Raw genomic sequence first — 22,630 nt, 5'->3', positions numbered from 1 at the left:
TTCTTTCTTTCCGTCTTTCTTTCTTTCTTTCTTTCTTTCTTTCCGTCTTTCTTTCTTTCTTTCTTTCTTTCAATCTTTCTTTCTTTCTTTTTATTCTGTCTTTCTCTCTTTCTTTCTTTCTTTCTTTCTTTCTGGATTATTATTAGTGTTAATGCAAACAAAACTTTTTACGTTTTACGTTTTTTCAATTCAATCGGGATAACTTTATTACATTTCCTTATTTATTATATTTGATGATTAACTGTACTAATGTCTTCTAATGTACTAAATTAATTCTTTCTTTCTTTCTTTCTCTCTCTCTCTCTCTCTCTCTCTCTCTCTCTCTCTCTCAATCATTCATTCATTCATTCATTCATTCTTTCTTTCTTTCTTTCTTTCTTTCTTTCTTTCTTTTTTTCTTTCTTTCTTTCTTTCTTTCTTTCTTTCTTTCTTTCTTTCTTTCTTTCTTTCTTTCTTTCTTTCTTTCTTTCTTTCTTTCTTTCTTTCTTTCTTTCTTTCTGAATTAGTATTAGTGTTAATGCAAACAAAACCTTTGTTTTACGTTTTTTTAGTCAATCGTTATAACTTAATTACATTTAATTATTTATTATATTTCAAGATTAACCGTAGTAACATCCAACTCCTCATTTGACGGATGCTAGCACACACACGTGCACGCGCACAAACTCGCGTGAATCAGTGAAAGTCCTCAACGCGCAAGCGCGAGACGAGCGAACCATGGCGGATTCAGGAAGCGAGGATATAGCGGTGATTGGAAACACAGATCTGACTCCGTCGGAGTCGGAAAACAACTTAAAGAACACGGTAAAGCCGGTAGTCTAACGATCTCTTTTTGTGGCGGCACCGATCATGTGTTGTTGTATAGAAGTCGCGCGCGCTGAATCGATAGCGTGTGATCTGTGCGGGACAGATTTCAGTCCTCTGGGTTAAAATCTCTATATTGCAAATATATCCCCAAATTCGGGTGACGCCCAAAACAAACCACAATATTGTTTTTGTAAATAACGATTGTAGAGCGACATATACACACAGGAAGTGGTTCTGTTTTACGCTAATGTCAAAACATGCCACGTAGTTTGTAAACAACCAATACGTATATCATATGGATTTAATTCAAGTTGATTGGGGCACTTTTTGATGACATGAATTCACCCCATACATCAGCCGATTCTGCTCTGACATGTGCACATTTGTTCTCACGATTCGATTATGGCTGATCTTTAAAATCTTGGAAAGCTCATCGTGATCTGCGATCACATTTATGCTAGAATCAAGTTTTAGTTTGACTATACAAAACATGTGCATTTAAAATGCAAAAATGCCAATGACACATCATTTATGTCTTCCCTGTAAATGCAGTTCTTCTCATTTGCTCTGACATTCAAACACAGTTATTTTTCTGGTTCTTAAGATGGTTGAAAAAGGCACAAATCTACTGAAGAGGATGGAGATCAATGTTGCTGAAGCAGAGAAGAGAACCGGGAAAAATGCTGTCAACATGCAGGAGACGTACACCGTGTATCTTGTAGAGACCAGGTAAGATACTGTGCTTTATTTTCCCCATTCTGTGACTCGTGTGAAAGATATTGTTCTGGATGTGTCATTTCATGCTAGTACTTTTTTCAAACACCATCGAATCCACCACTCTTGAATACATCACCAAGGCCTTTATCTTTTAGATGCAGTACATTTCAATGCAATAAATGGCACCAGTTTTGTGTATGTAAATAATAGGGCCTTTACAGTGTTGTACATTTAACAGGCTTACAATTTTAACTTGTTTTCATAAATTGTCTTGCTTTTCATTCAACAACCAAGATGAAACAATACTGCTCAGTGTCTTCATTTCAACATACTTAACTTCATTTTGCCCAACATTAGTTTGGCATATTAAACAAATGCACATTCATATTTTGTGTAAAATATGATTAACATAAGGCAGGTTTAGACATTGACTTTCAGAATGCACTATGGTCATTCAGAGTCACATAAGCAACACACTGGACCAGCCTGAACATTTTAAGAGACAGCAGATTTAATCTTTTAAAGAAATCAAACCCAAACGAATCGATGCTTCCTGTGACTGGGCCTGAAAGTGTAACATTTCAAAAGTATAAATATAAAATATAAAGAAAAACAATCCCACTGAACAGGAATCACATAAAATCACATAAACCGACCTGTCACCCAACAAGCTTTGTGTTGAAAAGAGGGATATGTCATTTCTGAAGAGAGTGTTGAGTCAGCAGTTAAAGCAGATGTGGTTTGTCTGTGTTTTCGAGCAGAGCCAAACGCACAAGCTGGTGTTATGATACTAATATCACATGAGCCACAAACAGTACAAGTGTAGAAAGTTTTAGATTTATAATTGCAACTTAAAATATTTTCCTAACCAGTATTTTGTCTGCTTGTTAAGCAAATTTGTGGAAGATATTTGAGTATTTAAGTCTGTGTATCTTAAAACTAGATTTTTTAGTCTGTTGAGCAATAGTCTTTAATTTCTCGCTTGTACTTCAAATAAGAAAGAAAAAAAGTCCTTATGATGTTATAACAACAAACTTCATTGCGAAATGATGTGGGTACTTTTGCCTTCGCATGCACCACACCACACTATATTATATCTTATATCACATCATTATGCTTGGTGATAACTACACAGTGCCGTATTGTACCCATAAAAGGAAACACATGTTTTTGTAAGGATCATGTAGAGAGCGCGCGCACACACACACACACACACACACTGGATATGTTCAGCAGGCTATGAGCAGTTTGGTGCCTCTGTTCTTGGGGAAAGTCTGAGACTGTAGAGTCTTGAGTAGGGAATGTCTCTCTGCCAATCCCAACCATCCTTCTGCTTTGATTTCATCATGGCTTATTCGCACATTTTGTGTTCCCATTTCTTCCCTGGAGCCTTCTGGAAGTTCAGCTTTTATTTCAAACCTTCAGCTCTCGTGTTATCGCCTTTCTTTGGTAGCTCTCATGTTTTTTGCCATTTCCCCTGTTCTATTTATTCATGGAAAATGTGCCAATATCAGCAAATTTGAAAAACATGACTTCCAGGTCTTGAAAAGCAAAAGCTTAAAATTATAGAGTGAATTTAGTTTTTTAGTTGTATATCAAACACATTACAAAGCTATATACCCGTCAGACACCACATTCACCACGCAAATATTCGACTTTTACTACTACATTAGCTTTGTGCTAATAACTTTACGGTCTGGGAATTTAGAAAGATTACACTTCACCATTAAACCTTTGGCATGTGTTTGAAAGGGCCTTTAAAATGACTGCTTTCATAAACTAGGGCCATGCGACCTGAAAACTTAGAGATCACTGCTGTGTTTATTTTAGGCTCAAACTGTTAACCAGCCTCACGTTTCACCTCGAAAATGTTTTTAATTTCTTGGAGAGCTTTGTACACCAAAATGAATAGACAGATTTTAAAGGTCTTATTTATATTTGTTTTATTTGTTCCTCTTCTGATGTTTGAGGTTTGTTTCTTTTTCCTCGTAGGGCAGTGGATGCTACTTCGGAAGGGACCACTCCTGTTCCAGACTCTCTCTGGAGACGCTACAGCGAGTTTGAGCTCCTTAGAAACTATTTGTTAGTCACATATCCATTCCTGGTGGTTCCGCCTTTACCTGAAAAGCGGGTATGCAAATAAAATGCTGCATTTACTGAACCTCATTAATATGTTTAGATAAGATGCACTGTAACTGCATGCTGTTTATTCATGGCACAGGCTGAATTTGTTTGGCACAAGCTATCAGCCGATAACATGGATCCGGATTTTGTGGAGAGACGTAGAGTCGGACTGGAGAACTTCCTACTTCGAGTGGCCTTGCACCCAGTTCTGTCCAATGACAAGATCTTTTATTCATTCCTCACTGAGGTACAGGGCTTTTGCTTAAAGGTCCAGTGTGTCATTTTTTGAAGTACCTGTTGACATTAATGCAATATAATATACATAACTATGTATCCAGGGGTGTATAAAGACCTAACATAATGTAGCATTATGTTTTTATTACTTTAGAATGAGCTATTTCTATCTACATACACCACGTGTCCCCTTACATGCAATTTGCCATGTTGTTTCTACAGTAGCCTTAAATGGCTCGACAGTGCACGCTAAATAAATACATTATCTCCTTCGAGACAACATCTTCTTATTGTTTCGAAAGTGGGGAGTGGTGAAGTGAGCCGTTGGTTGCAATACACAACCTCACTGCTAGATGTCGCTAAAATCTCCACGTTGCTTCTTTAACCTGTGTTGAGGATGGCATTATTTTAGTGGATGGTTTAGACTTATTTGTTTTTGTTTTTATGATGAATTTCTAGTTTATAATTATTACAAAATGAATGCTGTAAATATAATACAATTAGTCACATGATGCACTTAATAATTATTCAAATAAATTGCAAAGAACTACATATCAATTGCTATTTTACTATTTATAAAAATGACCTTTTTGTTTTTTATTGTCAATTGTGCAAAATTAATGTTTAAATGCTGATAATGTCTGCTGTCATTGTGAGAAATCGTGTCTTTTCTCTGCCTCACAGGAAAATGGTTGGAAGGAAAACGCGTTTGAAACAGGATTTCAGGCGATGGTATATCAGCACTTTCAAATTTATTACATTCTCCCCCTTTATAAACCTCCAGCAGATCTGTCTCTTCTCACCACATGTTTATATTCTCTGTTGATATGAAGCTGACTAAATACTGTATCCGTAGTGTGAACAGCTGAATCGCTACCGCAGTGAAAATGTTGTTATCAGTAAACGTTAGTTTCTATAAACAAGCACAGGAAGTCTGTTGGACCAGCCTGGATCGAACCAGAAAGTTTTTTATGTTTGTATATATAATTGCAGTATTGCAGTATTTATCTGACCTCAGCAGTTGAAAAAGATTGTCGTATGGAGGGGCTCTGATTCTGCTTAACACCATATGAACAAACAAAAGCCAAACATGAATCTGTCGGTCAACTTGTGGCCTGTGTCCTCTTCACAGGCTGATTCGAGATTAAAGGCTTTGAACGCTACATTCAGAGTGAAGAATGCAGATAAGTAGGTTGTTTTGCAAAAGCGTCATATCGAAATAATAAAGATGTGGGTCGTGCTGTTTGTGACCATTACCTGTCTGCGTATGTATCGCAGGCGTTTTGCAGATATGAAACACTATGGAGATGAGCTACAGTCTGTAATTTCTCAGCTGCTGAGAGTTCGAGCGGTGAGTGTAAACAATGAAAAAAACTCTTTGGTAAACAAAAGCCCTATTGAAATGCATCTTGAATATTGATGTATTGCAAAATTGTTTTTATTCTATTGTCATTAGTTTTATTATATTTGTAGCTTTTTCTGGGTTAAATTTTGGTCAAAAGGCAATAATTTAGTGTTTATTGACCTAATGTTTCTGTATATTTCATTTCGCAAATTTGCTCCAATTGGGATTTAGGCTCCTTTGGACTGAAATAATACTGCGAGGTGAAATATCGGAGTACTTTTTATAAAATTCTCAGACCCCGACACTAAATTTCTTGATATTGAAATGCACATATCATATTTTAGACCAACATTTACTAACAGACTTTTTGCCTCTTTCAGCGAGCTGCTGATCGCCTGTATGGAGTCTATAAAGTGCATGCAAATTATGGAAGAGTCTTCAGGTGAAACTACACACTGTTCACTTACTTTCTTGAAACTGATTTACATTTATACGCTTTATATATATATATTTATATATATTGTATACATTGCTTTTATATTGCAATGTATTTAGTATATATCTGCAGATTATGCTACATCAGCAGCCATCTCAACATTGTGATCTCCTATTAAAGGACATTAATGTGTTCTGTAAACGGTTATTATAAAAAGCATTTTGGTAAGTCCTCTCTTCGGGCTTGAGTGTGTGCTGCGATGGCTTACATGAGTCTCTGTTTGTTTTGGACAGCGAGTGGAGCGCAATTGAGAAAGAGATGGGAGATGGACTGCAGAGCGCCGGCCATCACATGGACGCGTGAGTTCATAGCGCACATGCAAAAATAGACCCGGGTCTTTTTATGAGCCATTCGTAAATAGCCTTTAATAGGATTAGTGTAGTATTTTATTGCAGGTGGTTTTTATTGTATTTCTTCTTCATGAGCCGATCCTGTTACTCTTCTAGAGCTCGTTGAGAGATCTGAAAAAAAAGTGTTGTATGATCCACCTCAGTACTCTGCTGTGGTTGAACATGTGTGTGTGTGCTACTAGATCTGTTAAACACATCGGCCAGATTGATCTGAATCCCTCTCACATTTTCATTTTGGGCCCTCGTGTAACAAGTAGCCAATAAGGTGAGCCCCTGGGAGGCTCAGGTTTTGATTGGCTGACAGGCAGCGCAACAAATCTGCTCGAGCTGTGGTTGAAATGTTAAGCAGCATCTTTTTTTAATGATATGATGAGAATGTTGCTAGAGGGAGAGACTTTAAGTTTGCAGACTTTAACCAGCCCGTTTTGCTTCTATACCGGTTTGTATTGCTCTATCTTCTGATGGATTCCAGATTGCTGTACTCAGCAGAAAGGTTAAAGGTCAGAGCCCAAAGCGCTGCCTGTCTGCACATTGAGAGAAACAGCCTGTCCATCATCAGCGCCCATTTGGCAGCTGTCAGGGTGTTTTATGGATCATGTTGCTCACCTATTCCCAAAAATTACTCCGAATACCCCGCTGTGGGTTTGGCAGACGTTCCACAAGCTCTACTGCCTATTTAGAGTAAATAATACATGTCGTTCCACCAAAATGCCAGTCAGCAAAATAAGCGTTTGGCATCATGACCAAAGCCTTATGTCACTGTAATTTCATATTTAATAATACTGCATAGTTTTCTCTAACTTCTACCACGTTTTGGGAAACTTCATGAACTATTAAAAAAATTACACATCCTCATAGGTTAATTGTATGTATGCATATGTATCTTTTATTCAAAATAATTCGTTTTGTATTGTTTTAATCTGACAGATTTATTTGTTACAGGTACGCCGCCTCTGTGGATGATATTTTAGAAGAAGAGGAGCATTACGCTGACCAGTTGAAAGAGTATCTTTTCTATGCAGATGCATTAAGGTACTGCGTTCGGGTTGGCTGAATGTCTTCACTTTAAGTGAATTTAAGCATGCCAAACACAAGCTGTTATAACAGTGAGGCTTGTGAGCCCATTAGAAACATTCCCCATTAACTCCTGTTCTCATTGCACTCTTGCCTGATCTCCTGGGAGCTGAAAGCCTCCTCTGGCCGATTGAGTTGCACATGCAATATTCCTTTCAATGTTAACACAACCCCCATCAATGCCCGGTGTTCCTTAAAATGATCTCAAAGCAGAGCACTTACTGTTTGCTTTTAACACCAACTTTTATTCTATATTCAGTTCACATTTATCTACATATTATCTGTCTTTTTGTAACCATGATAAGTATAAAGTAAATCATGTGCTTGGTAAATAGCTATGCTAAACAATCCTCTTATAAGTGTAGTATGTGATTCTTATGTGTTTTTCTAGGGCTGTATGTAGGAAGCATGAACTCACACAATATGAGCTGGAGATGGCTGCCCAGGATCTGACCTCTAAGAAACAACAGCAGGAGGAACTTGCCACCGGGGTCAGTGTCCATCCGAGCAAATGACATCATAGATTAGTGAAACGCGCATTACCCCTTTTACTTCTGTAACGGGGGACTTTCCAGCGGGACAGATTACCCTATAATGAAATAGATTTCATCATTTACACACCCTAATGTTATTCAATCCCAACCCATTGGAATTTCCTTTTTTGAAAAGTTTCTCTTAAACCGTTTATCTCAACTCGGGCAAGCAAAGTGTGTTTTTGAGGCAGTTAAACAAGTGGAGTCCACAGAGAATTAGTTTATTGGCACATTTATCATGTAAACATTCGAGCAGCAAAAGAAGCCAATGACTTAACAAATTCTGAACTGTTGGGCCGATAAGGCTAATTACTTTGTTCACTTGAACAATAAAAACAGTAACTGTATTTCAGCCTTTCTAAATAAACATTACAGAAAGAGAATGTGATTTAACGCTGGCAAATGAGTAACGTTTGTATTTGCATTTATTTGCAGACAGTACGAACCTTTTCTCTGAAGGGGATGACCAGTAAGCTGTTTGGGCAGGAGACTCCAGAGCAGAGAGAGGCCAAACTAAAAATGCTGGAGACACAGATCGAGGAAGGAGAGGAACTAGTCAAAGAAAGAAACACAGAATGCGAGTAAGCAAAGCACTCATTTACGACATGCCTTGTTTTTGTTTATAACAATAAAGTTGTATTCATAATTAAAAATGTATTTACCAATATCATTTGTAATCTTTGTGACCTCATGTAGAGAGTTTGTGAAGAGTGCATGGGTGGACATTGAGAGATTTAAAGAACAGAAAGACCACGATCTCAGAGAGGCTCTCATCAGCTACGCCATCATGCAGATCAGCATGTGCAAAAAGGCGAGTATGCCTTTGCTAACCAAATAAAATGTCATTTTACAAATTAAGCAAAATTGTTTGACTGAAAAATAATTCCAAGAGATTTTAATCCAAATGAGACTTGATAAAGATGTGCCAAATGCATAAATGTAAAATTTAACTTGAATTGTTTTTGTTTTAAAGGGAATTCAAGTATGGAACAATGCTAAAGAGTGCTTCAGTAAGATGTGAAGGTCCAGCCATCACAACACCAGAAATCCTTGGACACATCGAGTGAACCCAGAAAAGCACAGAGATGGAGGGCCAACGTCCACAAATCTGTGGTTAATCTTTTGAACCTAAAGTTCTGTAAAGATACTAAATATTATTGACAACACTACATTCAGAGAACTATAAACGATTGGTGTGGTTAATATTTATTTCCAGGTATGTTCTGCAGCCATTTTCAGACCTGGTTGCGTTTATGACTGCACTATTTTGTGAGGGGAAATGAACTTTATTATGATTCCTTGTGGTTACTCTGAACCTATAGAATGATTTCTTTACAATTTATTGTCAGATTTTTTATTATTATTGATATCTATGTGCTTTTGATGCCAATATTTGTGCTTAAATCTTTCCTTTTATACTTTTGTTGGACTTTTTGTTACTTGGGTTCACCATAAAGTTGTCTTGCCAGAATGCGTGAGTACATTTTGAGAAAGTATAGGCAAAAACATTTCGCAGTGTGCCCAGTGGTTCCATTTTTATCCTACACAGACCCCTCACCATAATGGTGGTTTTGCACATCTGGAATGTGTCTAGTTTCTTAAAATATCTGCACAGAAGAGCTAGATTGTCTTAGGAAAGCACCATAACTTGCTGTACCACAAACAAAATCTCATAACTGATGTTCATCACAACATCTGTTACTTTTCTGCAAATGCAGTTATTAAACATGAGCTGTTTATAACCACTGACCCTCTTAGCTTTATATGGATCATAGCTGATTCTGAGCATTCTGCGTATGCCTTATCCAAAACCTAACTGCATTTTCTCTTTGTTGCCATTACCGTACTACAAATGCCATATTTGTGGCCTCAATTGGGTGGATCAATGTTTTGATATAAATCTAGCTAAAGGAACCGGACGATCATCACACAGGAAAGACAGGATTAAATCATGTTTATCTCGTTTTTGAGCTGCATGTTTGTAATTTGGCTTGACCCCTGTTTCTTTGTGATATTATAGTGGGGGAAATATTTGAATATAATGTTAAAATCATTGTTGTGTGACACCAATGGCGATTAAAAATTAACACCGTCATTTGCTTGTGTTTTTTATATGCTGGGATAGTTATATCCTTTTACAGTTTGTTCCCATTTAAAGACTAGCTATGGTATGCAACTTTTAATCTAAGAGCGTGACACACATATTTTATCTGATTTCCACATATAGATTCTGAGGAATGTTCATATGTTTTGTGTTCAAATGAAGATTAAATGCTTCCCTCTGGTGGTGCTTTTAACTCATGAGCAACTTGATTTACAGAATGAGAATTGATATGATCAAATGTTTGACTTTTGAGTCAAAACAAGGTTTAACAAAACAGTTGTTCTCCAAAAATGTGTATGTATAGATTCTGTATCTTCTGTATCTATCTTACCATTTTATTTTTCTGTCAGAGACCGTTCCCCCTGTCTTCCATGAGACCAATGACCTGCCATACACAAACTGGCATAGACATTAAGTAAATGTTAATATAAATTCCACTATTGTACACATTACACAGTATTTAGATCAATTACATTACAGAAAAAAAGAGTAATCTCTTACTTTACTTTTTTAGGCAATTACTTACTAACTAGTTACTACCCAACACTGGTTCCATGTGATAGAAAGTTTTTACTTGTCTCACATTTACTCTGCGGACTTTCAAAACCACAAAAAGTAGGTTCTCAAAGTTTCAGGTTTATATCACAAATTTTTTCAATCAAAGCATGGGAATGTATTATGAACCAATTGGCCTATCGGGTGAGCCTGCTGTAATGTAAGTCCCACCAAGGCTTAGTTTTGCCAGCTGTAGCAGAGGGAACATTATTTGACGCCTGAGAATTTTGCTGTCAGATACTGTTCCACCTGTGTTCCATGTAATAGAAAGTTCATACTTGTCTCACATTTACACTGCTGACTTTTCTTAAACCAGAATAAGTAGATACTCAGAGTTTCATGCTTATATCACAAATGTTTTCAAACAAGGAGACTGTATTGTGACAACTAGGAATGAGGTGTCAGATAAGGTTACCCTTTATTAAATAAGAAAAACATGAAGGAGGCTTCAAACAAACAGCCTGCCATTCACAAACCCAAGGCACTAACCACTAAGCCAGTTGACCTACAGGCTTGTAAAAACGTCCCATCAATCCTACGTTTTTGCGGTGAAATACCGTTCCCCCTGTATATAGTGAAAGTGACCTATTTGTCAGATATGGTGACCCATACCCGAAATGTGACCTCTGCATTTAACCCATCCAGAGAGTAGTGAACACACGCACAGCAAGTTGTGAACATACACCCGGAGCAGTGGGAAACTATCACCTCAGCGCCCAGGGAGCAAGAAGAGGTAAGATGCCTTGCTCAACTCAGTCGTGACCCCCCGCCCCTGAGAATCGAACCTGCAACCTTCTGATCACAAGTCCGACTCTCTAACCATAAAATTTGATAGAAAGTCCATACTTGTCTCACATGTACACTGCTGACTTTCAAAAACACAAGTAGTAGGTACTCAGAGTCCCACAACTAAAAATATAAGGTTCCCCTGTGTTCAATGTAAATAAAAGCAAAGGCATACCAATAACCTACTGATTACAAACCTAAGGCACTAACCACCATGCCAGCTGACCTGCGTGAACGTGAAGCCCATCAAGGCTCAATTTTGCCAGTTAGCAGGGGTAACATTATCTGATTCGTAGTATAAATGGAGGTCGGAGCCAGCAGCAAAGGGGTGGGTCTGCCGCACGTGGGTGGGACTTTACCTGAAAGTGGGCTGTACAAACCCTAAACCTAATTTACATGAAAGGGAAGAAGAATCTGATGATAGCACAAAATTGATATGATAATTGGTAACAAATAAAAACCGCAGTGATCGCAGTGGCTCAGGGAATTGTGGTTTCTGAAATAATAATAATAATAATAATAAATAATTATTATTTTAATATCAATGTAGAGATATGATGCTGTGTGTTTATTCGATTACATTTTTTTATTTAAGGTTGCAGAGAACTTCTGCTGGACTAAAACACGCTTTGTCCATTACAAAAGCTTTCTTTTTCTTTTCTTTTTTTAAGGAATATTCATTTATTGCATTTTACCAATTTGAAGATGACGATGACATTTTAATAGTTTTCTTGTTACAGTCTTTAATAAATCAGCCTAGTTGATCCTCCCACTCGCAGGTCTCCGCCTCCGGGCCAGCGATATCTACATGGAAGAGAGGATCCGCCGAGATCCCACAATGCACCGCTGCGCAACTGCAGATGGAATGTACCTTGCTAGCCTCGAACGCTAGCCGCAGCAGCGCAGTAAAGTTTGACAAACACGTCATGAGCGGCTCGAACCCACCGTCAGCCCCGCACTGACAACACATGCGGTACGTATACTCTTCATCTGTATAAGTCTACTTGACATCCCGGCGCGAAAATGTGAGCATTCTGCCTTCAGTTTGCGTGATAATACAGCAGCAGAATGATGGAGATCAGGCCGATTTTAACCAACATTAATACAGTAACGTGTTTAAAACTCATTCTTTAAATACTATATGGAGCACATACTATCGTAAATGCACAGTGTACTTTATCTGTATGCTTTGAACAACTGACATTGGCAACAGGCAGCCTATTACTGTAACTGTAAATACAGTGGGGAATTTGCTTATGCTTATAAATATCAATAAATCAGAAGTCAATTTATGCGTGCCGTTTATGTGTTGATTCGGTTTCTACGTGGATCTTTTTGGGTCTGGATATATTACTGACATAGTATTATATAGGCTATATGATACAAATTTGCAGAATGGCCCCATCTGTTTCATTTGAAGTGTTCCAGATGACAAGCTTTCTGTCAAACTTTATTAATACAGTGGATTTGGCGTCTGAAATAAAGTTCAACAGATTATATTTCTCACTGACCACATGGAATGTTATCTGGGAAGATTTGTGCGGACATGATATATCATAGCAGAAACTGCATATGACCAATGGTCTGTTTTACTAAGGTTTAAACTATTCATTTTCTCAGTCAGGTTGACGAACTGGAAGTACTGCGAGCACGACCATTGCGTTGACCATTGTTGGGAATCCCTATGCTGGTAAAGTGTCTTTCTGTGACTCAAGCTCAACTGCTCAGCGATGAACATTGATGACAAGTTTGAGGGGATGCTTATGAAATGTGGCCCTGTGGGGCTTCACGACCCGTCTCGAGGCTTGGGTGCTTCAAGGTTGGATGGAAGAGGAAGGAGAGGCAGTTTAGATATGACACTTGGGGAGCGAAGTTTGGCCAATCACCCGCTTTTGGCAGAGGACGATGATGATGATGATGATGACCTGGCGGGTGGAGTGCTGACCTCACATGATCTGATATCCCAGGAAGACCTGATGGTTCATGAGGAGACAGCGAAAAATGACGGAGAGGATGGAACAGCTTTCTCACCACGAATCACTCATAAATTACACTATACACTCAATATGCCAGTAAGTTTGGGCGTATAAATGCATTAAGAGTGATTGTTGTTTTTCTGGTCTATATTTTGTCAATTTGTATTTGGACATTATCTTCATATAAAAAATGAAAGCCAACATATTAGCCAGAATTATTTGTCCTTGACCTTGTCACAAAAACTTGTTTTTTGACTGTAAACTTTAAAACGTAAATGTTCTCTACATATAGGTGATACAATTTTTTGTTACAATGTTTTTGCTTTTTTTAGATGAATATAAAGCAAGAGATGAAAATGCCAGATTCGTTGATTCTGAATAAGAAGGAGAAGAAACAGGGGAGGGACCCAAATGACTGTCTTAAAAAGAAGAAGAGAAAGCAACGCTCGCCTGCAAAGGTTTATTTTCAGGCATCTGAGATTAAAGTCATGTAGAATGCATTAGCTGATTTCTTCTAAGTGAGGGATACTTTACAGGATGGTGGTAAATTGTTAAAGATAATGCGATTTAAATATTTGTACATTTGTATATTTTAACCGTTTATTTGAGATTTCTGTTTTGTCAGTTTTGTAGGCTAAAATGACATTTAAGTATTAAGACTTACTCGCAGCAGAATCCCGACAATCCAAAAAGTACCTACAGGAAATAAAAAATTCTTTAGTCCTATCATTTTAAACTCAATTTCTGATTGTTATTTCCCCACCGTCTTGTTAGATTCTCACTATTAATGAAGATGGATCCCTTGGCCACCAGAATCCAAAATCCCACGTTTGTGAACACTGCAATGCCGCTTTTCGGACAAACTACCATTTACAAAGACACGTTTTCATTCATACAGGTAAGACAGAACTAGCTATGTGCTCTTATAGAAATTGTTTTCACACAAAGAACAAAACGGAGAACAAAAATACTTTTTTTGCCAGGTGAAAAGCCATTCCAGTGCAATCAGTGTGACATGCGTTTTATTCAGAAGTACCTTCTTCAGAGACATGAGAAAATCCACACAGGTAAGCAGTAATGTTAAAACTTAAATTCAAGTCCCTGTTTTGTGGTGCGTCAGGCCTTTATAGATGGACAAAACGGGCCTAATTTCATAGAAATTGAAATTGTAAAAAGCGCTATATAAATAAAGCTGACTTGACTTGACTTGATAGACATGCGGAGGGCTCGATGGAAGTTTAACATTCCTTATTTACTTTGAAAGGAAAGAAACTGCTTGATTTCCTTAAACAGTTTTGCATAACATTTAGAATCCCCTGTAATGTCCCACCTGTAGGAGAAAAGCCTTTTCGCTGTGATGAGTGTGGAATGAAATTTATCCAGAAGTATCACATGGAAAGGCACAAGAGGACACACAGCGGAGAGAAGCCCTACCAGTGTGACTACTGCCATCAGGTTAGAGCAATGCGATTGGTCAATACCAAATCAGACTTTAAACTCTGTTAATATGCTCTGGTATCGGATATTTTAAATATGATATCCAGGCTTGGAAAATCATGAAATTAAATACAATCTTAAAAAGTAATTAAATCTTCTATAGTAGGTAGGGTTGGGTACCGTTCACTTTTTTGCCGGTACCGACATGTTTTTGATCATTTACCTAAAGCATGAGGTCTCCACCATTAGCAGACCATTAGATAATATACATAAAACAAAACTATTTTTTAACAGCATCGCTACTGAAAATAACAGATTGATTTGTAATATAATTTTTTTAAAGATATACGGAAAGAATTATATATATATATATATATATGAAGAGTTTGGTTACAAAATGAGATAACTTTGTTTAAAAAAAAAATATTTTTTTGATGTGATCATGTTTTTATTTTGTTTTATTGTGTTAGTGGTTTGATTGATATTAATTGGAATGCACATTAAAAAGTTACCTCATTTTGGAACCAAACTCTTCATATAATGTTGATCATACAATAATAGCTTTGTCAGAAAACAAAACTTGACGAACTTAAATGTTCAGCACAGTGTTATGTCTGAGCGCGCATTTCCTTAACGCGAGTGTATACATAATTTTCTAAACGGGAACAAATGAAATAAATAATATAAATCTGATAACCATATGTGTATATGTAGAGTCGAGTGTTTATTTATATTTTGTATGTTGATTAGGACAGCCTGCTTTATTAGTAAAATGCTCTCCCTCTCTCTTTCTCTCTCTAACGTACCTGCTCTCGCACAGCACCCGATGCGTTCTCAGGTACCGAAATTTGGCATCGATTAATTTGATGTGAATCGATACTATGTAGTACCGACGTAATTGGGTCGGTGCCCTTAAAAGTACAGAGTCCTGTACCCAACCCTAATAGTTTGTTTGTATGTTGCTCAGCTCTTACATGTTTTATTGGCTGGAATTTGCACTTATTTTAAACTTAAAAAGTGTGGGAGCACAGATGTAGTCAGTTATGATGTCAGTAATGTCTATTTTTCCCAACAGTATTTCTCCAGAACTGACAGAGTACTGAAGCACAGACGCATGTGCCACGAGAACAAGGACAGAAAGGTGCAGAAAGCTGCTGCGAAAGACATCCCTCATCACAGCCCAGAGACCTTAGGGTTATCATTTCCTGTCAAGGAGTGCATGCTTCCCAAGAAGAAACGTCAAAAGACCTCTGACAAAAGTCGAGTCTCATTCACAAGTCCCATTGTTCTAGAAAAAGCAGTAGAAGCGGATACTGAGGAGAAAACAGAGGACAGGCTTGATAAAAACGAGTGCCTTCCTCTTTACGCAGTAGCCACCAAAGTAAAAGATGAGTACGTTGTGACGGATTATTCTGTTGAGCTCCCTGATTCCCCACCGGTCAACCAGCATCTTGCAGGGGAGGAGTCTAATGATGAGATCATAAGTCCTCCAAAACTGGTCCTGAAGAAAATTGCCAGCAGGAAGGGTTTGAAACAGCAGTCTCTAGAGCCGTCCCAAAGTCTCTCTCCCTTGTCCTCATTTGAAGAGAGCAAAGAAACAAGATACACCTTTGAGATCGTGGATAACAAAGGCCTTTTGGACGTCGAAACCAACCCTGACCTGGAGTCTGTAGATCCCTTACAGGCGGGACAAGCAAAACCGTCCGGAAGCAGCACAAACTACGATGATGCCATGCAGTTTCTCAAGAAGAGGCGTTACCTTCAAGCGCTACCTACGACAAACGCTAGTCGAGATTTTGCGCTAAACGTGAGCAGCATCGTTACGCAGCCCTCCGTCACTCAGGTGGCTGTCACGAGCGTCATTGATGAGACCGTACCCGCCACGATTCTTTCCGAGACTCAGACTCTGAATGTGGAGATCAAGTCCAGCGGCGAGAAGAATGTTCTTCCAGATGAAGTCCTGCAGACCCTTCTTGATCACTACTCCAATAAGGGCAACGGGCAAGCAGAGATTTCTTTCAGTGTGGCTGACACGGAGGTGACGTCTAGCATCTCCATTAACTCCTCAGACGAAAGCAGCCCCTCCGAGTCTTTGGGTACCGGCTCGCAAGCGCCCCCGGCAGAGAAGGCCAGCCTTCTACAAGAGTACTCCAAGTTTCTCCAGCAAGCGCTAGAAAGGACCAGTCAGAACGACACCTATCTAAACAACCAGAGTCTTACTTTTGTAAATGACAGTGCAAGTCTTGCAGGGCAGCCTTTGTTTTCCACCGAGAAGCAGTTTACCTCCCCATCCCGGTTCAGGCCGAGCATGAACTCTCCTTTGAGATCCACATTGGAGAAACCCAGTTTTAGCCTTTTAGTAGATTCCCAACACTCCTTCTCCTTTTCGGGTGATGAGACTAACCCCTCTTCAGTTTCGCCAACTGAAGACTTTCTCGACCAGGTGACCCCTCCTAAAAAGACAGAGGCACAAAATATCAGTCAGACATTTCAAATGGCCACTTTTGAGCAGAATTTTCGATCTCAGTTTTCAAGCTCAAGATCTGGAATATCTTCACAGTTTAGCATTGCCAGCGGACAAGTTAGCCTGAGAGGACACGGAGTAACCGATTTCCCAGAGTTCTCTCTTGTCAGTGAAACAAGAACTCAACTAACCTCATCTCCAGATGCTTCGAACAGCCAAACCTTTGGCTAAACAAAAGCTTTTAACAATTTCGAGCATTTTAAAGGCACTTTATATTCAAGGTCTTTGAGTTCTATCAGTGAAGGCAATGTGATTTATGTGCAAATACATATGATTTTCCATCTCCATCAAACAAGCAAATCATGTGTGGGAATCAAAGGTCATCACAGTCTTTAATTTAAGCACTTCGAATGAAGACAATGGGATGCTCTTTGTGTCATTGCATTGTCTGTGTATTGTACATATAATGCTTAAGTCTAAATGAAAGATGGTTTGCCAATCTAGTTTATGTATACAGCCCATGCGTTTCCTTAATAACTGAATCCAACTTTGGCCGAACCAACGTTGCTGTTATAGTAGAAATTATACAAAGACCAACTTCCTTTTGGCCTTGAATTAAAGCGCTCAGTCCTTTTGCTGGAATTCATTAACAACTGTTAAGGACTAACCTAGCATTACAATCAGTAATGATTTTGTTATTATGGAAACATGTTTTTTTTGGAGAGGTACCAAAGGATCTCACTGTTTTCCCCTTGAGTAAGGCACTTACTAGATGGACGGCCTTATCATGGTTTATGTTCATATCGTATAGAATATCTAAAAGGTGCAGTCTATTTTAGAAGCATCTGCAGGTAATCTTTACTGAGTTCATACTGCCCCATTCCATTTTATATAGCAAGATTATATAATCCTGAGATATTTTTGCACAAAGAAAAGATACTTTTTTGATCATCGGTACAGTTTGATTTAGTTGATAGTCGTTGCCAAGTCGTAGACACTTCTATAAAGGATACACGCATTATGCAATGCAGTTTCAGTGAAACAGAAACAGCGGCAACAGGTATGCAGTTAATGCATGTCATCATTGAACCCGACTTTTTCTGCATACCTATTAAATGAAAAAGTGTATTTTTCTTTTTTGTTTAAAAAAGCTTTCTCATCCGTTTGTTTTCTGGAATTGCAGATGGATCGAAGATCTGCTAAACATTAAATAGCACTATCCTCCTACCGCACTTTTGTTTAGAATTAGATTCCCCTTATCTAGGCATATAATGCACACCTATACGAATCTAAGATAAGGACTATGTCAGAACATGGTAAATTGTCTTAAGTGAAATCAAGGAAGATGATTTAAGAATGTGTGAGATCATGTTCAAGGTTGTTTTTTTTCATTAGCTCCTGTGTCTGTGCATCATATTCACATTCTGTTTAGCTTATTGGATTGAAATAGAACTGATAAAGTAACGTTTAATGTTTAGTAAAGTTGTATGATGACTCTATGTATATGTATACACATAGCATTTGTTTATTGCACATCTCGCTTCCTTTAGTGTCATAATTAATCATGTAATATAAAAGCTTTGTTTTGATTATGGAAATGTATCTGCTTTTCCCACAGCTATATTGATAAAACTTAGTTTTGCTTATTTAAAAAAATCTATAAAGCATCAAGCCAAGCTGTACACTCACACTGGACCTCTTCTTTGAAACATGAATAGGACACATTTCTGTGTACATTTTTAATTAATCTATTCTTATGTAAATTGTCAAATGGGTTTATAAACAATTATACATCACATACGTTTGTTCCGCTGGTGTTTCTTGAACAGTCTTACAAGTATGGTTTCCATAGTCAGCATGTTTTGGGTGTCGAAGATTAACTAATGTTTTACAGTTTCAGGTTTCTTCAAAGTGTGCCTAAACATTCCTTTATTGTTCCCTTGTTTTTACATGTTGTAAATAGCTTGTATATTTTATGTTCAAGTGCATTTTGCTGTGCACATTTTTCCTTTGTTTGCAGTATAAATAGAGACATGATTAAAGAAAATGTATTGGTCCCCTAAGCACAGCTGTTGAAAACATGTGTTCATGTTTGTAAAATTATAGTTCTAGTCTTCTTTATGAATTTGCTTTTCAAACAGTTTTAATGATTAAGCTCTTGGATTTCCCACACCCTCAATTTATCTTTTTAGGATATTATTTATCGCTTTCATGTCTAATCGCTACTGGTTTCGATGGCTCAGAAATTGGAATATTTTAAGGGATGTCTGATGAATTTTTTACGCCAATGATGTGATTGTGTTTTGTAACAGAGTTGTTTGTAAAAGATCCATATCCATTTAAACACATCACTTTTGTCCTTCTTAAATATTTTGTTATTTGAGTCCATGCTGGTGGTACGTATCATTGTATCATGACAAATGTGAAACTGAGTGAGGTGGTTTTATTTGGTCAGAAAGCTGGATGGTCCTATATAACAATTTAAGTGGGGCGTGCATGTCTATTGGCTGTCTTTGTACACTGGTTATATTTTTGTATGTAGTGTATCCATTTTATTGTAGCCTAATTATTTCTATAGAAAATACTTTAATGCAATATTTTGCCTAAGAAATTGGAGGAGACGTTCTGATTGGATGTTTTTGGTTGTGTGCTGTTGTTGTGTAATGCTGAATTTCCAAATACATTGACAAAATAGTTGAGTGTTGATGCAGTCTGTCCTTATCACTTATCGGTTATACCAAAATCAAAAGAGTGACATTATTTATAATATATATATGTCTTTTTTGGTTTGTTGAAATGTGTTATAATAACAATGGCTGTATCAAATACTATTGATTACAACTTTAAAACAGATAAAAGTAAAAGTTTTTAAAATTAAACAGTACCAAATGTACGTGTGCCATTAAACTGTGATCCTAGCCATCATAGCGAAATCTCAGATGGCCAGACATCTATTAATGTTTCTTCATAATTTATAAAGAAATATTGATGCCGGAACAGAGTGTTCAGTAGTGTTGGTTGTAACTAGTTACTAAGTAGGCCTAATAATTCATTTTCCCCTGTCAAAGTAAAGAAAGGGATGCCCATAAAGCATTAGGGACCATAAGAATATCCCTTAGATTTTTTAATAAAAATGATAATGACAAATGTGATTTAATTCATGCAATGGATGTGGTACATTTTGTGAATTCATTGTTTACAATAATTTTAATTAAGTTTGTTTGTCATGTCTCTTTAAATTTTAAACGCCCCGCCCCATGTCTAAAGGACATTGTTGACATGACTACTTGATTGGCGTTGCTCCAGTGAAGCTAACTTTAGCTAAAAAATGGAGAATGATAAACCTCTACTCGCAGTCGGGAAGAAGAAGCTCCTACTTCTCTCTCTCTCTCTCTCTCTCTCTCTCATCAACTCCATGTCTGGGCTTTTGTAATCCATGCGTAACATTATTATCAGGCCTGGTTCTGGGGTGCTAGAGATCTCGATGAAAATGAGTCATAGCTTTTGAGTAATTTTAAAGAGAGTGCTCCTTGTGCGGTTTCTGTGCTATATATAATCCTTCCAGAATGTGATATAACTTGTTTTTCATGTTGCTAAGATCAACGTACACACACACGCTGCAAAGTTCGTGAATTACATCGGCATATAAATGCGAGATTCACTCTTGAAATTGCTATGATTGGCATATTGATAGCCATAGTTAGCTCCTGAATAAAGCAGACTTTTGAACTGAAATGGTTGAATAGTATGTGGTTGAAAAATCCCCACAACAATAATACACAGACCGACAGCCGTCTTTTCACAATTTATATTTTTAATATCTAATAAACTAGTTTCTTGCATTTAAACAAGTTTTTTGGAACAAACATTATCACAAAGTGTCAATCATCCAGTTGTTCTTAGGGAAAATAGTAAATATTGGCAAATAATGCTAGAATTATGCTGTTGGATGTACACTACTGTTCAAAAGTAATTTTTTGTTCACCATGCCTGCATTGATTTAATCCAAAATACAGAAAAAGAAGCCTGTTCTTTTATGAAAGCATGCTTTTAATAAATAGTATATAGTTATGCATATTATGATCAAATATATTGTGTATTTTTTATAATTAGTATATTGCGAGACTAACCCCACCCCATTAAAAAAAAGTCTGATAGTGGAGACCCTGGTCCTGCTAGACCTTAGTGCTGCATTCAACACCATTGACCACAGCACACTCCTACATAGACTCGGAAATTACGTCGGCATTAAGGGAACAGCTTTGAAATGGTATAAAAATTTAATTTCAGACCGATTTCAATTTATAGCAATAAACAATTAGGTTTCACTCAAATAGCAAGTCCAGTACGGTGTACCACAGGGCTCAGTCTTAGGGCCTCTGCTCTTCACATTATACATGCTACCTCTAGGTCTAGATCATGTGTCTCTTCATTATATCTCCTAGAGTCTAGGTGATATAATGAAGCGACACAGAGTTAGCTTTCACTGATAAGATGATGATATTCACCTCTATATTTCCTCGAAGCCTCATGAAGAGAATAATGGAATGCATAGTCAATATAAAAAACTCAATGAGTAACAACTTTTTATTACTGAACTCAAAACAGAAGTGTTACTTATTGGACCGAAAACTGCCATACATAAAAAGCAAGAATACTGCTTAACTATTGAGGGATGTTCCATAATATATAATACTAATCTGTCATTTGAGAGCCATGTGGCCAACACATGTAAAATTGCATTTTTCCATCTTAAAAATATATATCTAAACTACGTCATATGCTGTCAAGAGAAGTTAATTCATGCATTCATGACATCAAGACCAGATTACTGTAATGCACTATTAGGTAGTTGCCCTGCAGGCTTAATACAAAAACACCAACTGGTCCAAAACGCGCCAGCTTGAGTTCTTACACGTACAAAAAAGCATGAACGGTTCTCTCGAACTTCAACAGGTTTCTTAAGCTTTAAGATCTTGCAAATTACTTATAAAGCCCTACTACATAGTTTAGCTCCTCAGTACTTCAGTGGACTTCTCTTGTGTTACAGTCCTTCCGTGTGTGCGCTATATGTGTAGGTGGACTGTTTTGAATGTGGGTGTGTTTGAATCGGTGTGTGTGTGTCTGTCTTCTGTGTTTCCACCTTTTTTGTTTTCACTGGTATAACTTTAAATGTTTTGCTTATAGTCAATATGTCTCATGTACAGCTGTTTTGTAAAAACTAAATTGTAAAAAGTTCTCTTTAAATAAAGTTGACTTGACTTAAAGTTCAGGTATAGCGGAGAGTGCCATCTAGTGGAGCAAGCGCCCTTACAAGTTCATTATTGTTATTGGTAGAATTAACCGATTAAGTGCTTGAGATAAAGACAACACATTCACTTTCAATAAGGAAATAAAAAAAAACCTTGTAAAGATTAAAAAAGATATAAAGATATTAAGAACTGTTACAGGTTTATTCAAATGTAATGTAGCTGTAAAATGTAAAATGGATTATAATCTGCTGTTTGGGAAACTCTGCATTAAAATATTAGAAATTATAGGCCAAATGTAAAAATAAAATGTAAGATTTACGTTTAACATTGCACAAAACCATTAAATTGATTTAAAATACTCTTTTAATAAGTTAAC

At 37.3% G+C, this 22,630-nt stretch overlaps 2 protein-coding genes across 3 annotated transcripts; both read left to right on the top strand.

Moving 5' to 3' along the window:
* The first annotated feature begins 635 nt into the window (after nucleotides 1-635).
* snx4 (sorting nexin 4) lies at nucleotides 636-9,775 on the top strand. The gene is made up of 14 exons (XM_079463956.1): nucleotides 636-804; nucleotides 1,412-1,536; nucleotides 3,517-3,655; nucleotides 3,746-3,895; nucleotides 4,567-4,614; nucleotides 5,015-5,070; nucleotides 5,161-5,233; nucleotides 5,608-5,669; nucleotides 5,957-6,022; nucleotides 7,016-7,105; nucleotides 7,539-7,638; nucleotides 8,116-8,261; nucleotides 8,377-8,491; nucleotides 8,654-9,775. Exons 1-14 carry the CDS (start codon nucleotides 718-720, stop codon nucleotides 8,699-8,701), a joined length of 1,305 nt encoding a protein of 434 aa, XP_079320082.1. The 5' UTR covers nucleotides 636-717; the 3' UTR covers nucleotides 8,702-9,775.
* A 2,187-nt stretch (nucleotides 9,776-11,962) lies between these two features.
* znf148 (zinc finger protein 148) lies at nucleotides 11,963-19,706 on the top strand. Of its 2 annotated transcripts, none has more exons than XM_079464490.1 (7): nucleotides 11,963-12,098; nucleotides 12,750-13,197; nucleotides 13,434-13,559; nucleotides 13,876-13,999; nucleotides 14,085-14,168; nucleotides 14,438-14,556; nucleotides 15,614-19,706. In XM_079464490.1, exons 2-7 carry the CDS (start codon nucleotides 12,856-12,858, stop codon nucleotides 17,231-17,233), a joined length of 2,415 nt encoding a protein of 804 aa, XP_079320616.1. In that variant the 5' UTR covers nucleotides 11,963-12,098; nucleotides 12,750-12,855; the 3' UTR covers nucleotides 17,234-19,706. The 2 variants fall into 2 exon arrangements, with proteins under 2 accessions (XP_079320616.1, XP_079320617.1); XM_079464491.1 differs by having other exon boundaries at nucleotides 11,964-12,098; nucleotides 12,746-13,197; nucleotides 15,614-19,700.
* Nucleotides 19,707-22,630: the final 2,924 nt, after the last annotated feature.

This window comes from Barbatula barbatula (assembly GCF_947034865.1).
Source record: "Barbatula barbatula genome assembly, chromosome: 9".
Lineage (NCBI taxonomy): Eukaryota > Metazoa > Chordata > Actinopteri > Cypriniformes > Nemacheilidae > Barbatula > Barbatula barbatula.
This window is presented reverse-complemented; position numbering and strand designations above follow the sequence as displayed.

Excerpts from the sequence above, each read along its gene's own strand:
- snx4 (XM_079463956.1), top strand. The coding sequence starts at position 718 with ATGGCGGATTCAGGAAGCGAGGATATAGCGGTGATTGGAAACACAGAT. Across the intron at positions 6,023-7,015 it reads GCCGGCCATCACATGGACGC|GTACGCCGCCTCTGTGGATG; the intron begins GTGAGTTCATAG and ends TATTTGTTACAG. Across the intron at positions 7,106-7,538 it reads TTCTATGCAGATGCATTAAG|GGCTGTATGTAGGAAGCATG; the intron begins GTACTGCGTTCG and ends GTGTTTTTCTAG.
- znf148 (XM_079464490.1), top strand. The coding sequence starts at position 12,856 with ATGAACATTGATGACAAGTTTGAGGGGATGCTTATGAAATGTGGCCCT. Across the intron at positions 13,560-13,875 it reads AGCAACGCTCGCCTGCAAAG|ATTCTCACTATTAATGAAGA; the intron begins GTTTATTTTCAG and ends CCGTCTTGTTAG. Across the intron at positions 14,000-14,084 it reads ACACGTTTTCATTCATACAG|GTGAAAAGCCATTCCAGTGC; the intron begins GTAAGACAGAAC and ends TTTTTTTGCCAG.